The sequence below is a fragment of the Harpia harpyja genome, chromosome 5 (genome assembly GCF_026419915.1).
Source record: "Harpia harpyja isolate bHarHar1 chromosome 5, bHarHar1 primary haplotype, whole genome shotgun sequence".
Lineage (NCBI taxonomy): Eukaryota > Metazoa > Chordata > Aves > Accipitriformes > Accipitridae > Harpia > Harpia harpyja.
In genome coordinates, this window is record NC_068944.1 from 44,235,297 (window position 1) to 44,253,939 (window position 18,643).

Here is an 18,643-nt window from a genome sequence, read left to right on the forward strand (position 1 = left end):
GGAACAGGAGAAGTTAATTTTCAAGGTTATTTAATAGGGAATACTAAAAATGCATTGAGCGAGTATGTAGGAGGAGATGGACTGTAGGGTATTTCTCAGCAAAACAAACTACATAATAAGAGTACAACGAAATCTGTTCTTCAACTGTACTAAAATATATAACTGTTACAATTTTTGTTTTTGTTGTACTAAAGTATACAACTTTACTTTACTATTCCAGTTTTATTTTACAGTTTCAGATGGAAACAGTGCATTATGCATACAAAAAAGAGTATCTGCCTGCAGAAGGAAACTGATGCACAATATGTTGTCCTAGCAGGGGCCAATTTTTTTCCTGGAATAAAATTATTGGAATTCTGAATAAGAGCTGCCAAATTGTAGATGTAGCAATCCCAGAGCCTCAGATTTTCAAGACCACTGAAAGTTAGGTTTTAGGGTAACAACAAATGCAAACTGTACATTTCTTTTATAAGCAAGGATATAGAAGGGAGGAAGCTGCTCCATTTGCCCTCTTTAAAACTTCCAACAATAATGATGACACTGCAAGAGTAGATTCACCTACCAACAACTGTTGTTCTTAAATATAAACTAGCATATTCGTACCTGAAAGGATGTGACATTTTTGATCGCAAACAGTGGAACTTGTTCAGAACTGCTTTAAAAAAAACCCTAGACTTCACAGGGGCATGAGAGATCATGCATGCATGTGATTTCTCTTATTCAAAAGGAGAAGACACTTCAAATTTCCTCAGTTCTCCTTGACTACAAAGCTCTGAAGTTACCTGGGACTCTGGGGCTTAGGGGAAGATCAATGGGTGTGCGCAGGGAAAACTCTTAATAATACTAGTTCTTCTTCAGGATTTTTTATGCATTCCCTGTGTGGGAAACTAACACATAATATTCTACCAGAAGCAGAGCAGGCAAAGTGCTCATAGGTAAACATGTACTGGCAGACCATCCCCCTACTAAATATTAGCACAGCATTTCAACAAGTAATCATGTCTATGAAAAACTGGTGAGAAATACCAAGTGATACTGCGTAGATCTCCAGATGTGGCAATCCCCTGACCCCAGTCATGTCCTGAAAAACAGGCCTTTTCATAGAGCCATTCAGTAGGAAGTTATCAAATGAACTTACTATCTTACTTAATTACTATTTTACTTGCTTACTATCTTAGTAACTGAACTTACTTACTTACTTTTCTATCCAGGAATCTGTGGTTCCTTCCTATACATTACAAATAAATGGTGTGATATTTATATGTTGAAAGGTCTACAGTATAGAAACTACTACAGTGGATTTCTATATAAAAATATACTTTAATAGAGTGCCAATCGATACAGCAGATTCATAATTCTATCAGAAAGGCCACTTTAGTTTACAAATACCAAGAGAAGTTTCAATGAGAAACTCAAAAAGAAGACCTATTAGCAATTCATTCAGCCATGGGTGATATCAAATTAACATATTTAGAGAAGAAAAATGCATTTCTACGTCTTTCATGAATCCTGGATGAGACTGTAAGGTGAAGAAAGACTGGTCTGTCCTCTACATAACTGTTAACATATTCATTCTCCTTTTATGCCTTTATATGGAAATCACAGTTAAGCTGTAAATTTTAAAGAAAATACCGTAGAAGAGAAAGGCCTTTATGAGGTGAAGGGTTAAAAAAATCAGTAAAATATATATGCCTGTTGATAACATTTTGGGTTCAAACCCTTCCCATTTTGCAAAAGGATAGCACAGTCCCTCTGAAATAAAAAATGATACACTTTAATGAGCTGATTATTATTAATGTTGCCTCTAGATTGGAAGCCTCAAAAAAGGAGTTAAGGGATTAAGCACAGTGGTCTCTGAACAGCACTGTCAGAAATAAATGCTCTATGTCTATTGACATGATATCTACATCTCCTTTGATTTCCAATTTACTTGGAGATCAGAAGAATGGAAATGAAGGCATCTAGCAATATCTTTTGTGCATTAGAAAAGCATTCCAGAATGAAAACCTGTTTCTGTATCATGGCCTGTGGTGGCTGCAAAAAGGTCTGTGAGCAGGTCAATCTGTGAAAAATAAGTTCTTTGGTCAGCACAGGTTTAAACTATAACTTTTATTGATCTTGTCTCCTGTTAAGTGAGTTTGCCTTTGTGTTCTCCTTCTAGATTTGGATTTACATGTATAACTGCTAAAGTTTTCTTGCCAGATGAAGACTGGGAAAGAGATTGTTTTTCTTATTGGTGTAGTAGACAGTTGTGATGTCATCTATAAATATCTTTGCTACAAGACACTGCAAAGATAGGAGAGAAAAGCTAGAGGTCTTATCTGCTGTCCCAAACTCCAATATGTTAACATTTGAAGATATTTCACAGGCCATGTCCTTAGAGATTTTGACAATGCAAACAGAAATCATCTAGGAGTATTGATGAGGACTGATGATAGGGCTGGAAGGAAGCAATTAATAAGTCTTAGATCCTGTAGTATCCCTCCTTTCAGGGAAACACAATGGCACATGCTGAATCCAAGATCACTTTAAATGCTAGCAGACTTCTGTGTAAGTTGAAGCACAAATTATTCCCCAGGTCTAGTGGCTGGGAAGACCACATATATACTGGAACACTACTGAACCCTCTTAAAAACTGCTTTTAAGACCATGTCCTTCAGACGTATATAGGCAAAAAATAGAAGGCAGCTCATGTGCATGTCCGTCTCTAGTACAATCCTTAGTTGAGGGAGATAATGTTTGGGACTCTTAAGTTCAAAACTCAACACAGTTCTAGAGAAGAATCCAAAGCTCATGGAAATGTGAAGGAAGTACTATGTATATTATCTTTACCACTCTAAACTGCAAAAATGTAGTTGTAAAGTCACAAATGTCTGTCCTATTCATTACCTGTTGCAGTGAAACTGAAGTTGGTCTTCACCAACAAGGTCTCTCAGGCCTTTGTGTCTATAGACACAGCTCAAGGAAGAGACAAACTACCAGTAATGGAACCTGATCACAGTTGGGGATCTCTTGTGAAATTTTCAGCCCCTACAAGTCCATTGGACCAAATGGGATATATCTTAGAATGCCAAGTCAACCGGCTTATGTCATTGTGAGGCCATTCCCTACTATCTTCAAAAAGTCAGAGATCAGGAGAGGTCTTCAATGCCTGGAGAAAGGCATCATCATCATCATCATCATCATCAAAAAAGGCACACCGGTCAGCCTCACTTTAGTCCCTGGGAAAATCATGCAGTAAGTCCTCTTAAAGCCATTTGTGGGCACATAAAGGAGAAACACACAAAGCAGAAAAAAGCCATTTGGAACAATAAGCATGAATTTACCAAGGACAAAAAACAGCTTCAACAACCTGATTGCCTTTTTTGATAAAATGACTGAATTTATGAATGATGGGAGAGCAGTGGATGTCATTTACCTTGGCTTTAGCAAGGCTTTTGACATCATGTCTCCCACAGTATCCTTGTATCCAAGCTGTGATGTTAAGAGTCTAGGTAGATGAATTACTATATGATGAAAATCTGTTTGGATGATCAGGCTTAGAGGACAGTGGTATGCTTTGGGGGACCCAATAGCAGACTTCCAATACCTAAGAAGAGGTTGCCAAAAAGATGGAGCCAGGCACATTACTGAGGAATGTGGCAGAAGAACAGGAGATGATATTCATAAACAAACAGGAGATGTTCTGACTTCAATAAAAGGAAAAAAATTCAATGTGAGGATAATTAAGCATTGGAACAGACTGCCCAGAGAAGCTATGGAATCTCCATCCTTGGAGAACTGGAAAAAAGACATAAGCAACCTTGTCTGAACTCTGTCCTGACCCTGCTTTGAGCAGGCAGTTTAGATGACCTCCTAAAATCCCTTACAACCTGAAGGATTCAATAATTCAATGAGTAAATTAAAATCTCCTTGTTCCTGCATTCATTCATACCTACACTCACACAGAGGACACTCAAGAGTTAACTCATCTAATTGCAATAAAAACCCTAAAATATTTACAAACAGCATTTCAATTGTCTCAAAAAATCCAAATTCTACCGAGACAAAGAGAAGTTAGTATAAATATAAAATTAGAAAGCAATACTTACTGTTACTTGTTGGCTCAGGAAACCCAACATTCTGGCCGTTCCAACTCTTGTTTTCTCCAAGCTGAAACAGGTAGAAAAAGACAAATAAGTAAAGAGCAAACTACTCCTTAAACAGAACATTCATGTTTATAAATTTAGATGAAAGATTCTAAAGAGGATGACTTGGGATTGCCACATCTGCTCACAAAACTTTGCTAACACATCCTAATTTTTGTCTAAAATAGGTTATTCGAGGAATGTACCCTTCATGAATAAACATTAACAACTATTGCCTAACACTGAAATATAAATGTTTCCCCAAGGATTAGGCTCAACTCAATATGTTACCAAATCAGACTTAAAATCAAATGTTTTAAGCAGCTCTCCACTGAAAACATACACAGACACCAGAGAAATTACATTCTAAACCAAGAAGATCCTAATATCTGCCTATGAAAGAATGCGTAAACACTGCAAAGTACTTTGGGTGTAATTTTAAAATATTTACTTGCTAGGAATCCATTTAGTTACTGAAATGGAAGCAAAAAAAGACTGCAATTTTCCATTATTTTAATATATCGACTTTTTCAAGGAAGCTAATTGTCCTCAAATTAATTTTATTATGTTTAACACTGGGTATTATTCTGACACAGAAAAGGGGAGCAATTAACACAGAAGTTCAAAATGAGGCCATTACTGAAGTCTACACAGTAAATAAGATGGCAGTGTTCTAGATTTACATGTAAATGTGGATAAACATGGCCAAGCTTCCTCATGAACTAGGAGCCATCGACAACCAGCTCTATGAATGTGAAACAAATGATCCTTTTCAGATTTCACTGGGATTTTGTGCACAAACAGAAAACCTCACAGCAAAGCAGTCTATATGCCATTACAATTTACTACTGTCTGTTACAACAGCATGGTTTTGCCATGAATCCATACTGCAGATACATAACATGATAGGAAAATCAGCACAAGCATGCTGCTAGAGTATGAGAAGAACATTTCCAACTCTCGTTCCTCTTTTTTTACTGTTTATTAACTTGATCATGATGGAGAATTTAACAAGAACTCATCTATCAGTAAGTTATCCCTAGTGCTGCTGTCTCACGTGAATGCCATCTACTCTGGTTTTCTTCTCTCTAAGAGAATGAAAGTGGCAAGAAGAAACGAAAAGATGAAAACATGAAAAAATGAAGACATTACAACTCTCCTTTCTCATCCATAGAGCTAAAATTCTGATAGCTGCAAAAAGTCTCCCAGGGCACTTTCAAATTGCTCTCCTCAGGGCTCTGCACAACCATGACTGATTTCTTCCAGGAACAGGATTACCTCAGAAAAGAGCACAGCCTTTACTTTTTTACATTACCTGGATTACCTGTTTACCTGTGCTGCCATCAACACCATGCATGGCTCTTGTAACACTCTTAGGTCTTCATTAAAACAATGAATACAGGCACATTTTATGCACCGGGGTTAAGGAAAAAACACTGAATTTGGTTTTGCACTTTTTTTAAGGGAGGAGGAAGGGGATGAAAGGACTCGGGGAAGGGGGTCAGGGGAAAGAGAAGTTGCCTTTTTTAAAAGCATCAAAAACAACACAAGTGAAAATTGTACATTTAGATGCCAACCTGATACATCAGCTAATCTATATTGGGGCCCATTTTGGATTCAAAGAGAGAAACAAGTGTCTTCTCATGGTACATCTTTACTATGCAATTTATATGGAAGGCATTTCACAATGCTCAAATTGGTAGAGATCTAAGGGCTATTTTCCCTCTTCTCCAGCACAGTTTAGTTTGAGATTTCAAATGCTTTCATCTACACAAACTAACTTGTGTATCTGCAAATATGTTCAGTCTGCTATATACAGAAGATAAAGCCAGATGTTCTAGATATTTTATGTCCTTAACCCCAACAAAGCTATAAAAATTTGTTCTATGATCTTGAATACTGCCGCTACATAAAATTGGAGTAGTTCACATTTTTTGCATGCAGTATCATGTTTGCTCATTGTGTTCAGAATAATATTAGGCCATTGTATGCTATTCTATCAATTCAAAGATACCTACATCTGCAAGTATGTAATTAAACCTGGTTTTTTAAAGACAATACACTTATAAGCAATAATTTAATAAATGTAGGGAAACAAAGCAGCAGTGCCCCTTTTTAGCCACTCAGTTTTTTTTAAGGATTTCAATGTAACCACAAGTTTCCACTGTGTAGAGCTCTCCAAAGCAACTATGTTGTGGGTTGAATTTTTTTAGGCTTTATCTCTGAAAATTACTGAGTAAAAATAGTTCAGCCAATTTGAAATTCAAGAATGAAAACCTATGTTTTCCCCTTAGAAAAAAAAAGTTGACTTCTCTGTTTTGCTTTGTTTATCAAAAAGCCCTTTGGCCAAATTGGCAGTGAAGAAAAAGTTGAAATTGGTAGAAAGTATGTTCTACAGCAGAAAAGTCTCAGCATCCTGGTGAAAAAGAATTATCATTTGACTCTCTCATAAGCCTTTTTAAAAATGGCTATGACTGCACAGTGTGTTCTCACTAGGAACACCATCTAGCTTCCAAGTACTCTGTTTAGAGTATTGCACACTTGTATATGACTAAGATACATAGTGGAGAACGTAGTGAAGGTCAGTGTGAACAGCATACACAGAGCTGCTCCACTCAAAGGAGAGGGAAACAGAAGGAGATGGAGCCAAGTAACCAGTATGGCATTTATCTTTTCCTGGCTAGAAATACAGAATGTATAGAACAGAGTATCTTCCTATATATGTAATTCTTTTTTTTTTAACAGAAAAGAAAGGGTGTTTCAGAAGACATAGAGAGAGACATATACTATATTCAGATTTATCATGTGGTCCCTAGAAAAGCCCAGCAGAACATTCTGTTGACCTGAGCTAGCTGGTGCAGCCAAAGCAAACATTTAAGCCATGACCAAAATATATACATGCAGTGACTCTGCATATGAAAGAAGCTGTTCAGAGTCCACAGCTTAGCCAAATACCTTACCAAACGTCCTTTCAGGATACAAAAGTAAAAACCTTAACACCCAATTTTGGTTACAAAACCTCCCATCAATAAACTCAAGACAGGAGAGGAGTGCTAAGTTGCACATCACTAACATGGAAATACATACCTGCAACACGTATGAATTTAAAATGTAATTCCTTCTCCACAAAATAAAAAAAAAAACCACACATTTTCTTTCTCAGTCATCAAACCTGAAAAGGCCATTATTTTTCTGGAATGCTTTTAGTGCACATGCAATGGGAAGACAAACATTGACTACCATGGCTACTTCATGTATGAAAATTACTAACATCATTCTTCTCAGTGCTCTCATGGATGCCCAAAATGGAATAAAAGCAAGAGGCACGTTCACCCTGATTTTTAAGTAGAAATAGGCGCACACATCATATGTACACTTTTGCACACATGCTATCATATGGAACTACATTTCTTTTCTTAATTACTCTTGCAGGAGGAGAGGCTGCAACTACTACTAAGTGCAGCTCTAGAGCTGTGGCTAAACGAAGGCTGATCTCTGACATGCAACCCCCTAAAACATGGGATGCACAAGTTTAAGCTTCCATTCTTACTAAGCGATTAGCTGATACAGCTAAAAATCTAGAGAAGAGTAAAATGTGGCCATCATAACAATTGGTTCTCACCTTTTCTGGCTGGTCTTGAAGAGGAGTAGAGGCTTTGTAACCCAGCTGTAGCAACATTGCTTCTGCTGCATTTCTTTTAGCTATTTTCTTGTTTGGGCCTGTTCCAGTAGTAATCTCATTGCCTACTTTTACCTTAAAAACAAAACATTGATCGCAATCACGATAAATGCAAGACTGCTTAATATCACCATGTAATAATCTTGCTGACCTACCAACAACTGTCAGCTCTTTTGATGAAGATGCAGTCCTGAAAAAGTAAGAATAGTGCAAAAGGGGACTACAATACTGCTTCACACATAGGAGCTTGTTTGGATTTTTCGGAAGGTCCCCAAACTTGTACCAAAGAGCTAAATTTTTCTGTATCTCAATGCACACACAGCTGTCTCCCTCTTCCACCAGCATCTGTGTCAACCCCATTCTCTCTGCTGAACATCTCCCCCACTCTTTCTCAATGCGGGAAGTGCTACAGGATCTGTACTTCCTCTTTCTTGTAGGAGCATTGCCTGCAGCAGCTCCCCAGCATCATCGGGACAGTATCCAGAACAACGGAGACAAACAATGATCCAGAGATTTAAATGAGACTGGTTTCTAAAGAAAGATGAAAACCATGTTTGCATTCCTCCCACTTTGTCGCACTGCAAGGAACATGGGGGCTGGGGCTGCTTTCTTCTTCTGCACTTATACCTGGCAAGCTTTTATCAAAACAGCCTTTGGAAAGAAGGCTCCTTGTTAGACCTATGGTCTGTACTGCACAAAGGGTTTCTGACAAGCAAGATGCCTTTCATAAAACTAGGAGAAATTAAAACCTAAAATAAAGACAAATTATGGACAATGGTTATCCACAAAGAGTGAGGCTCTAACTTATTCCTCGGCTTTGGTACCTTTCTTAAAGCTTCTTTCTGAAGCTGTATGTGTCTGGTTTGTGATATTAGTACTGTCATTGCTATCACCTATGCAATACTCATAGCTCTTTGGTAGGTATCTTTCACTCTGTCCATTAAGCCATTTTATTTGCCAAATTTTCTCTTAAAAGAGTGTATAATTTCAAAAGTGTCTTAAAAAAAGGAAACCAAATTAAAATGAAAATAACAAAATAGCCAAGGTGATCTGAATAAAAAAAACCTTAGAGGTCAAAGACCTGAAACAGTCTGGAAGGAGCTTTAAAAAAATTGTAAAAACAGGCATACAATTGTTAAATAAATAATAAATGTCATTTAGTAATTTATGTTATTCAATAATTATTCACTCTCCTAAAATTATCACATATATATTTTCCTAAAAGTTTTAATTTTTCTTTACTCAAATACCTATTAATTCTAAATACAAAGAAGAGGATGTAAATAAATAATAATGATCGTGAATATCCCTTCAAAGTATATATATAATTAAACAAAAAGATTCAGCTACCTAAACCAGAAATATTAATAATCTTGAAATAGAAACCTTATCTTCTATGCAGTTCCACAATCACAATTAGTAAATAGCCAATCTGCTACAAGTTTATATGCAATAAAATTGAGGGACTTTACTGGGACAAGACAAAATGATAATTTATAACATAGCTCACAATAAATCAATGCACTGCTATTTCTCAGACCTGTAAAACTGGTTTAGCTATTATTATAACCTCTATCAAGGATTAAAGGTCTGACTACAAAGAGAAAGAGCTTTCTGAAATTAACTTTGGGAACAGAACACCAGCTAATGTCATCAGAGGTTTTCTTCTGTTTATCTAGTAGTCAGGACAAGTAATTGGATCCATTTCATCACATCTAAACTTGCTTTTTGTGTGACAGATAAAAATGAACATATTATCTCTGGATATTTTACTTCCACATTCAATTAAATTAAATGAAAACATTGTTTAAGTAGTTTATACAAAGGCTTTTTATTCTGATAAGACTTTTTGCATGTCATAATGAATCCACTCAGACTTCCTGAAGGCGGGAGAAACAGCAGTATGATTTCAGCATGAAAATATTAAAAAAGGAGAAAAATGGAGCTACAGTGTTTAAAAGTATTCGTAACAAAGCAACTGTTCTATGGAATTTCTTTGACTCTTTCACAAGTCTTCTTAGATAAGGGAATTTTCTACGTATTCACTGTTTTTAAGGTTCTTTTTTTATTCAAACCAAAGATTTTGCCATTATTGAGAGTCCTCCAAAGGAAAACCAAATTCTCAGCCCATCTTTCTAATACTGCATTGCGTTACACAGTCCCCTTCTGATGCCGCACACAACCATCTCCAACTGTGGACACTCCCACGGGGGTCCGAGCATGGGAAAAGGGATTGTCTGTGATAGGATCACTCTTCTTCAAATACTTTTAGGTAGCATAAAAAGTTGGAAATCCAATTTTATATTCATAAATCAGATTCTGCAACAAAAGGAACCCAGTATGTTCTTTTGCTTCAGAGAGAAAAATAATAAATCATCAAGAAAGACCACTGAGGTCCAAGGAAATTAAGAGTGCTAGCCTATCTTGATAGACATGAAGGAGGCACTTAAAGATTTAAGTGAAAACATAACTGATTTTCTGGAGAAGGAGGTGCTGGAATGTCATAAATTCTGCTTGTGATCAGAAGTGACATTTTGGTGTGGTTTATAGATAACAAGTCAAAACATGTTGAGGTATGCTGTTCTGAATTGTTCCAGCACAAAATTACCCCGAGTGAAAACACAAGAGAAAAGAATTCTTCCCTGTTCCTATCTTTCTCAATCTGCTGTTGTGCTATCTAACAAAATACCATGGTTATATCAAATCTTTGTAAATGTTCTTAATTTAAAAATTAAAGAAACATTAATGATCTACTGTTTCTGTATTAGGTCCAGAGCCTTTAACTGGACAGGCTAAAACACATGATGGAAGGCTTTTTTTGTGGTATTTCAGATATGAGCGAAGCCACAAAGAAACTCAAAATCTGAAAAGATTTACAACACTATTTTTTTAAACCAAAATGCTTGGTAATATGGAGATACTCATATCCATATTTCAGAACACTTGTTTGTATTGCAATCCTCCAATCAACAATAGCAAAAAAAAAGTCTTTTTGAAAGACAAGTAAAAATAAGTCAGTCAAGAACCATCAAGGATAAGGACAGAAACCATCAGGTGAAATAAAAATAAGAAGAGTATCAAAAACGCAAAACCACTACAAGAAAAGCATCTAGAAGGCACATAACCTAATTGCCATTTGTTTCACCAAGAGAAAGAAGGAAGTTCAAACAGGCTTTCTGATAGTGTATTTCATACTCTTCTTGTATAACTGACCGTAAAGCAAAGAGCTAAACACAGAGGGATCCGCTTCATATTATGCCACCATTTTGCTTGAGTTTGAACATAACATAGCAAGGGCATTATCTCGAATGTGACAGAAGATGATACCTGCATAACAAACTCTCGACGGCGAGGCATTCCTCTCTCCGAAAGAAGAACATACTCTGGCTCCTTCTCCTTTTTGGCCTGTTGGATCTGAGCCAGACGACTGATGGGATTCATTCCTTGACCATATTCTGGTCCAGTCTAAACAGGTTTAAAAAAAAAAAACCATTATTTCAGCATATATCCATACAACTATTATGCTGCTTCAATAAATCATTTACTAGGGTTACCTCTTCTTTAATACTCCTTTTGAGAGAATAAGAAGTAAATTTCTTCCCATCTTCTGATCATGAGATAGAAGATAAGAATCCTCAAGCTCAAAACTGTGACAAAAAATATACACCTATTGTCTGCCACTGTTGCAGGTAGCGTACATACCTAGCATCTGTAAGCTACTAATACCCTCATCTATCTATGGAGGTCCTATGGGGATGGATGAAAATTAGCAGATTCATCAGTCAATTATATCTCATTGCCCTATTTCTATGACCCTTCCCCCTAACCCCTTAAAAGAGGTTGCTACAATGCTGGAACATGCAGTACATTAAGAGGTGGGATTTACATGGGAACAAAAAAGATTTGCCACATAACAAGGAAGCTGCCTCTCTCAGCCTTCCTGCCTTCCCTCTCAGCACTCCTGCCTTCCATCCTGCAATGCAAATAAAGGTGTAGAAGGTTTACTCTGCATGTGATAGGAATTCACCATCAAAATACTTTTATGTAGAGAAGCTAGAGAGGAGTATCTCCAATGGCTAGAAATGTTGCATATTGTGAGCCACCCACAAAGTATTGAAAATGCTTAACATACAATAATCCTCACAATAACATGTCAAAATGTACGGTTGGTGGGGGAATTGATCTGATGGGGGGAAAACAAAAGGACTGAAAGACTGATCTGTCCAAGATTACACAGACAGGTGAAAAACTACAGTCCTTACAAACTATCTAGTTCTGGTATCCTTTTAATATGTTATTACTCACATGGCAAATGCTCTCTCAAAGCGAATAGCTATGAAAATACTTGTTTGTAGGTCTTAAGGAGAAGAAATTAAGACCCCCCAAAATTCATCTGAAGTCATATTAACTGATTGATATACCATAACACAAAGAATGAACTTGCAAATGTAAATGGCATTTGAATGTAGACTTGTTTTTATGTTATTGAGCTATTTCTTTTTCATGAAGCCATTTGCAGGATAAGAGAAGATCAGCATTCATGCTTGTTTGAGCTCCTCAAACAACAAACAAGTGGTCCAGAAGCTAAAGAGATGATCAGCAACTGAAGGCAAAGACCAGAAGGGGATATTGTATTAAGAAAGCTGTGCAGTGAATCCTACATAGTGTAACTTCTGAAGTTGTTAGAGAAGATGTAGGTGAAAGAATTAAGACAATGTCATGCACAAGAGCAGTTTTGTGGGCAAGAAGCCAGGCAGAGACAAAATGTAGAGCAGGCTAAATAAAGTACAGGCCATAAGATATAGCCTCATAAACATATATACAAATAAAAATAAGTTATTGTTGTCACTTTTTTTGGTGCTCAAAACATGTGCAGGTTAAATTAAAAGAAAGCATTTCAGAAGTTTGGATATTCAAAAAGTAAAAACCTTCTACACATCCAGGTTATTTCACTATTAACATCTCTTTCTAACATGGCCAACTTTGGATAATTCAATTTAAGATTGTAATGGTAAATGGTATATGGTAATATAAGAGATATTTACATTATTATACCCTTAGCATCTTTCTTGAGAAAAACTTTCCAAAATGAGACAGCCAGAGCCAATAGCCTTTTCAGATCTTGCAGCTTTAAAGCTGCATTAATGCTGATGGATTTCCTTTAAATAACTTCTTATGCTCATTTTTTCCTACAAGTTTTTGAGAATTAGATCCCCAGAATTTCAGTAGGAGACAGGTATCTAATTAAACTAGGGTTTTTTTTAAAATCACTCATTCTGTGTTGAAGGCAAATGAAAAGAGAAAGATGATGAAGTAAGTCCTTTGTACATTTTCCAAACCCAGATTTGCACTCTCCAAATTATTTGCTCATTTTAAATGGATTTTCTGTTGGCTGATCCTACAGAACTCTGCACTCAGTGTACTGAATATACAGATTTCTAATCGTCATACTTTTAGTAAAGTAAGTACTGCTTTACTTATTTTTACAGTCTATCAATGTAACACTCAATGTGGACTAAGTTCAAGCCATACTGGTATAATGCTGCCCAGCCTAACACAATGCACGCTGTGGACATAACATAATTCAGAAAAACTGAAGATTTTTTTTTTTTAAACTAACAAGAGGCAAATACAGAAAAGGAGATGAAATTCAGGTCCTAAAACTATATTCTGAAGCACAGGTTTTAGACATGAAGGTTTCCTGTTTTTTCCTGCAATTCTAGTCTCGAGGTTCCTGATCTGCAGAGCATGGGGCAAAAGTGACTCTGTAACACCAGAAAGTGAGCAACTCTCCACCATTATTTACACCAACCTAAAATGAGTATGAAAGGCTATTAATGTGCCCTTACATATACCTAAATGACTATCCAACATGCCAGACCATAGAAGATCATGTACAAAGAGTTTAACTACTTCCTCACAAAATAATACTTCCTAAAATAAAATGATTTTGGCTACTTCCAAAGCCTCGCCTTCTGCACTGAACAGATGACAAGTTGTGCTGGTTTTGGCTGGGCTAAAGTTAATTTTCTTCATAGTAGCTAGTATGGGACTGTGTTTTGTATTTGTGCTGAAAAGAGTGTTGATAACACAGGGTTGTTTTCATTACTGCTGAGCTGTGCTTACACAGCAGCAAGGCCTTTTCTGCTCCTCACCCCACCTCACCAGCGAGGAGGCTGGGGGGGCACAAGAAGTTGGGAGGGGACACAGCTGGGACAGCTGACCCCAACTGACCACAGGGATATGCCAGACCATATGACGTCATGCTCAGCATATAAAGCTGGGGGAAGAAGGATGTCGTGGTTTAACCCCAGCCAGCAACTAAACACCACGCAGCCGCTCACTCACTCCCCCCCACCCAGTGGGATGGGGGAGAAAATCGGGAAAAGAAGCAAAACCCGTGGGTTGAGATAAGAACGGTTTAATAGAACAGGAAAGAAGAAACTAATAATGATAATGATAACACTAATAAAATGACAACAGTAATAATGAAAGGATTGGAATGTACAAATGATGCGCAGTGCAATTGCTCACCACCCGCCGACCGACACCCAGCCAGTCCCCCGAGCAGCGATTCCCCACCCCCACTTCCCAGTTCCTATACTAGATGGGACGTCACATGGTATGGAATACCCCGTTGGCCATTTTGGGTCAGCTGCCCTGGCTGTGTCCTGTGCCAACTTCTTGTGCCCCTCCAGCTTTCTCGCTGGCTGGGCATGAGAAGCTGAAAAATCCTTGACTTTAGTCTAAACACTACTGAGCAACAACTGAAAACATCGGTGTTATCAACATTCTTCGCATACTGAACTCAAAACATAGCACTGTACCAGCTACTAGGAAGACAGTTAACTCTATCCCAGCTGAAACCAGGACAAAGGAGGAAGGGGGGGACGATCGGAGTGATGGCATTTTTCTTCCCAAGTCACCGTTACGCGTGACGGAGCCCTGCTTTCCTGGAGATGGCTGAACACCTGCCTGCTGATGAGAAGTGGTGAATCAATTCCTTGTTTTGCTTTACTTGCGTGCGCAGCTTTTGCTTTACCTATTAAACTGTCTTTATCTCAGCCCATGAGTTTTCTCACTTTTACCCTTCTGGTTCTCTCCCCCATCCTGATGTGGGGGGAGTGAGTGAGCCGTTGTGCAGTGCTTAGTTGCCGGCTGGGGTTAAACCACGACACAAGTTAATGTGATTAATTGTTCAGTGCTGAGACTAGGTAGTGATGCTTCATAAATATATGGACACTATGTCACTGCTTTTGTTAGATCATTTCGAAGACTAATTACTCCAGATGACTCTCTGGTTTTGTATGTATTTAGGATGAGTAGACAAACTAGGGCTAATCACTGTAGACCGACTGAATTATAGAAGTAGCAACGAATCTACTGCCACCAAGAATAAAAGCACCATTTAAGAAGCTGGAGCGCACAAGAATCCAGAGCCTCTAAAGGAAGCCTCATCAGTGCAGCAAGAAGCATATTAATATCCTCTGAGACAGGGCATGTTTTAATGGAGGGATGGTTCAAAGTCTGCAAGTCGTCCATGGGCTGGTCTCCAGTCAATTTTGTATCTCTTTTTGAGAGCTAAAGAGCATTACCAAACACATGCTAACGTTAACACAGGCACATGAAATAAAAGAAGTATTGTCCTTTGGCACTTGACAAGTGACACACTAGGTTGAGATGTCAACATACTCTTGGCCTTCTTTCAAATCTTTCAAAAAAATTGAAGCTGAAGCCACAAAACTCCCAAATCTAGCTCCATAAAGGGAGGAAGCTGGACTGTGCACCATTTCCCCATATGTCTACTCTTTCATGTATCTCTCCCTCTTCAAACTGGGGAGGGGGGAAAGACCAGGGAGAGAACCACCACATATGCTAGGAGGGCCTCCCAGAGATGATGCTAAAAATTCACATGGCTGTACAGAGCTGCTTGGAGGGTTTGATCCTCCACTAGACTTGAACCAAACCCCTGAAGACTTCAGTGATGTGAGCTCGGTTCTTAAGCTGAGCACCTTACAAGCCATTATGTTTTGAATTTCACAGCATTCTCAGAATTTAAAAAAGCACAGGCATATTAGCACAGTCAAACAAGTAACAATATTGACAGAAAATTACAAATAAGCCTTTACTGATTTTAAATCTGAGTAACTGTTACTTTCTGAACAAACATCCTTAATTCTGTCAAAGGACACATACCTTCAGTATTGTTTTTGGACGTTTTTTAAAGTAAAGTTTTGGCTTTTCAATCACAGGAAGAGGAGGAAGTTTCTTAAGTTCTTGTAGGACAGCCATTGCAGCACGTTTCTTTGAGAGTTTCTTACTGTTGCCTTCTCCTTCTGCAGTGAATTCTCCTACTGTAACGCGTGTAACAAAGCTCTTCATGTGAGGAGGTCCACTTTCTTTAATCACCTTTTAAGTGAAAGTAACATTGAGTCAAATCACCCTACAAGAATATAACTTAATATTTGTATCTCTGCAATGTATTTACTACTAATGCAGTTTTCCTGCTAATCAAAGGCATTAGATGGGATTTCATAAAATCTTGACAAGTATTAATGCCAGTACCAGGTTTGAGGACAGAAAATTAAGGTTAATTAGATAAAGCAAATCTAACCACCATATTCAGTGTTTCACATAAAATACAGTAGGCCTATATTTTCAAAAAGATTTATACAATAACACAATACACACCAATAATGCATATTTAAACCAAGGCTGCTGTTTCTATTCTTGCAAGGTGCTTCACGTACTAAAGAAATTCAATTCATGAAGGTCCACCAGGCTTTGGCTATTTCTTCACATAAAACATATTCAAAACTCTATTTATATGGCATCACTTCAACCCGTTCGTAATTTTTTTCTATTATCATTAAAACATAGGATGTTCGCGCATGGTCCCAAACTTCAGTCTTAAATCCGTATTTTTACACTGTCCTAGCTGCAGGCAGCATACCTGCTCTCAACTCTTACCTTGCCAGCGTACACAACTCAGAGTGATATCCTGTACATTTGAAAGGCTGCCATAGCCTTGCCTCCATGACTTTCAGCTGTCCCTCCCAACAGTACCAAAAGGAATTATCAGAAGAGCCACCATAACTCACACAAAAGCCAGTAAGTTCTGAAAAGTTTCATTTATTCATTCCCTTCCAAATATATTCAGTATGACAATAAGAAAACCCATTTGAAGTACTTCTCCACTATTAAAAGTTACAATAATATGGAAAAAAATGAAGAAAAATGAAGTTCTGAGCACCGTACCTTCCTTTAGCTCTTTTTCTGTCTTCATTTTTACACACACACATCTACTTTTAGGAGGCTATACTGTTAGGATGCATTCACCAACAAATCACAGCACTGCAAGTGCTAAGATAGCCATCTCTTCATGTATGCACCATTTACTGGTCTGGACAATGTCTATCAGGGATTAGAGACCTCATTTGGGAAAAGGTTCAGTTATTTTGTTTGATGGGCGGAAGCAGCTACCTAATTTAATCTTTGTTACACGTAATTTGTATAAGGAGACATTAGAGCATCTGACAGGCATCTCTTTGTATTATCTTCAAAATCAATACAAATACATATTTTTTCAGTAGGTGCAATTACATCAAACCATTTGTTGAAGAAGTATAATGCCTGAATGCAAGGGAACTGAGGTAAAGGTGCTAGGGCCTTCTTGGTGTAATAACTATATTTTTAATGGGCTGAAACCTTCAACCTTAATATTATTACAACATGTTTTGTATTAAAGTTCTTTTTATCAAGGTCATGTCCCTTGCATTATTTAGTTTTGCTGTTACACTGTAATGAGGTCTCCTTAGGCTTGTATTTCTTTTTTAAGCTCTCTTTTGTGGCAACTTCACCCAGTAAATGCAATTATCACAGCATATATCAATAAAAAGACACAAAATGAAAATTAACAGACAACTTTGTCCGCATTTTCCCAGAATAAGACGACATCTGTGCCAGCATGGAATTTTTCTGTTGTAGTCCAGGAGTGTTCCCACTCTAAGATTCCAGGTAATAATTTCAGAAGTGTTTTCAAGATTGCCTCACTTGAAAGTTGCCCACTAGCGCTTCACCACGTGAGAAGGCAGTGATGCTTTCGAGGCACTGACCCATGCTGAGCTATGGGAAGCTGCACAGCCTGCGCCAGAGCTGGAACAAGCCCAGCGCTGGGATCTCCTGCTCTCAGGTACAGTTGGGCTTCGTATCAATGCTGAACACCTTCATCGCACTGCAGTGTTTCCCACTCTGCTTTAAAGTCATATCTTAATCCATCCCTGTACATTGCTATCCAAGTATTACAACACGTTGGCTGTAAAACATGGCTAAATTAACCTCACTAAGGTCCTTAATCTTTTTGTGGTCTTACTAATACCATTATATAGGTGTTTCTACTTACATGCAATATAATGTATTAATAAAATATACAAGAATAACTATACTGACCAGATGAAAAAGGAGAAAATAACTTGCTTAAGAAATATAATTGCTGAGTTCCTAAAATATTAGTTTTATATAAGTTCTCTCATACATATATAAATGCACACAAATTTATATATATATATGAAAAAGAATGTTAATACAAAACCAGATTATATTTTCATATACAAGATAATATATTTCTTAATATAAAACTAATGTATTCCGGTGTGTTTTTCATCTTTTAAACTTTTAAGTATGTGACACAAAGTAAATAATTGCCTGGAAAATGTTCAAAACTGTTTCTTTGTTAGTGTGTAAATGAAAAAAAGTCTGTGTTGTCAATGGAATGAACCCCATAGGATTCAGATGGGATCTGGATCAAGCTAAACATCCAAATTTGGTAATTTAGCAA

The 18,643-nt window shown here is 37.4% G+C and overlaps 1 protein-coding gene across 4 annotated transcripts in view; it reads right to left on the minus strand.

The window, feature by feature from the left end:
* Positions 1–18,643, minus strand: part of STAU2 (staufen double-stranded RNA binding protein 2) — a 176,697-nt gene that overhangs the window by 92,260 nt on the left and 65,794 nt on the right. For all 4 annotated transcript variants that reach the window (XM_052787586.1, XM_052787584.1, XM_052787588.1 and 1 more), the window contains exons 8-11: positions 16,003–16,215; positions 11,134–11,271; positions 7,750–7,881; positions 4,092–4,152 (exon numbers count right to left, since the gene is read on the minus strand). In XM_052787586.1, the coding sequence (XP_052643546.1) occupies positions 4,092–4,152; positions 7,750–7,881; positions 11,134–11,271; positions 16,003–16,215 (544 nt within the window). The remainder of the gene's footprint in view (positions 1–4,091; positions 4,153–7,749; positions 7,882–11,133; positions 11,272–16,002; positions 16,216–18,643) is intronic.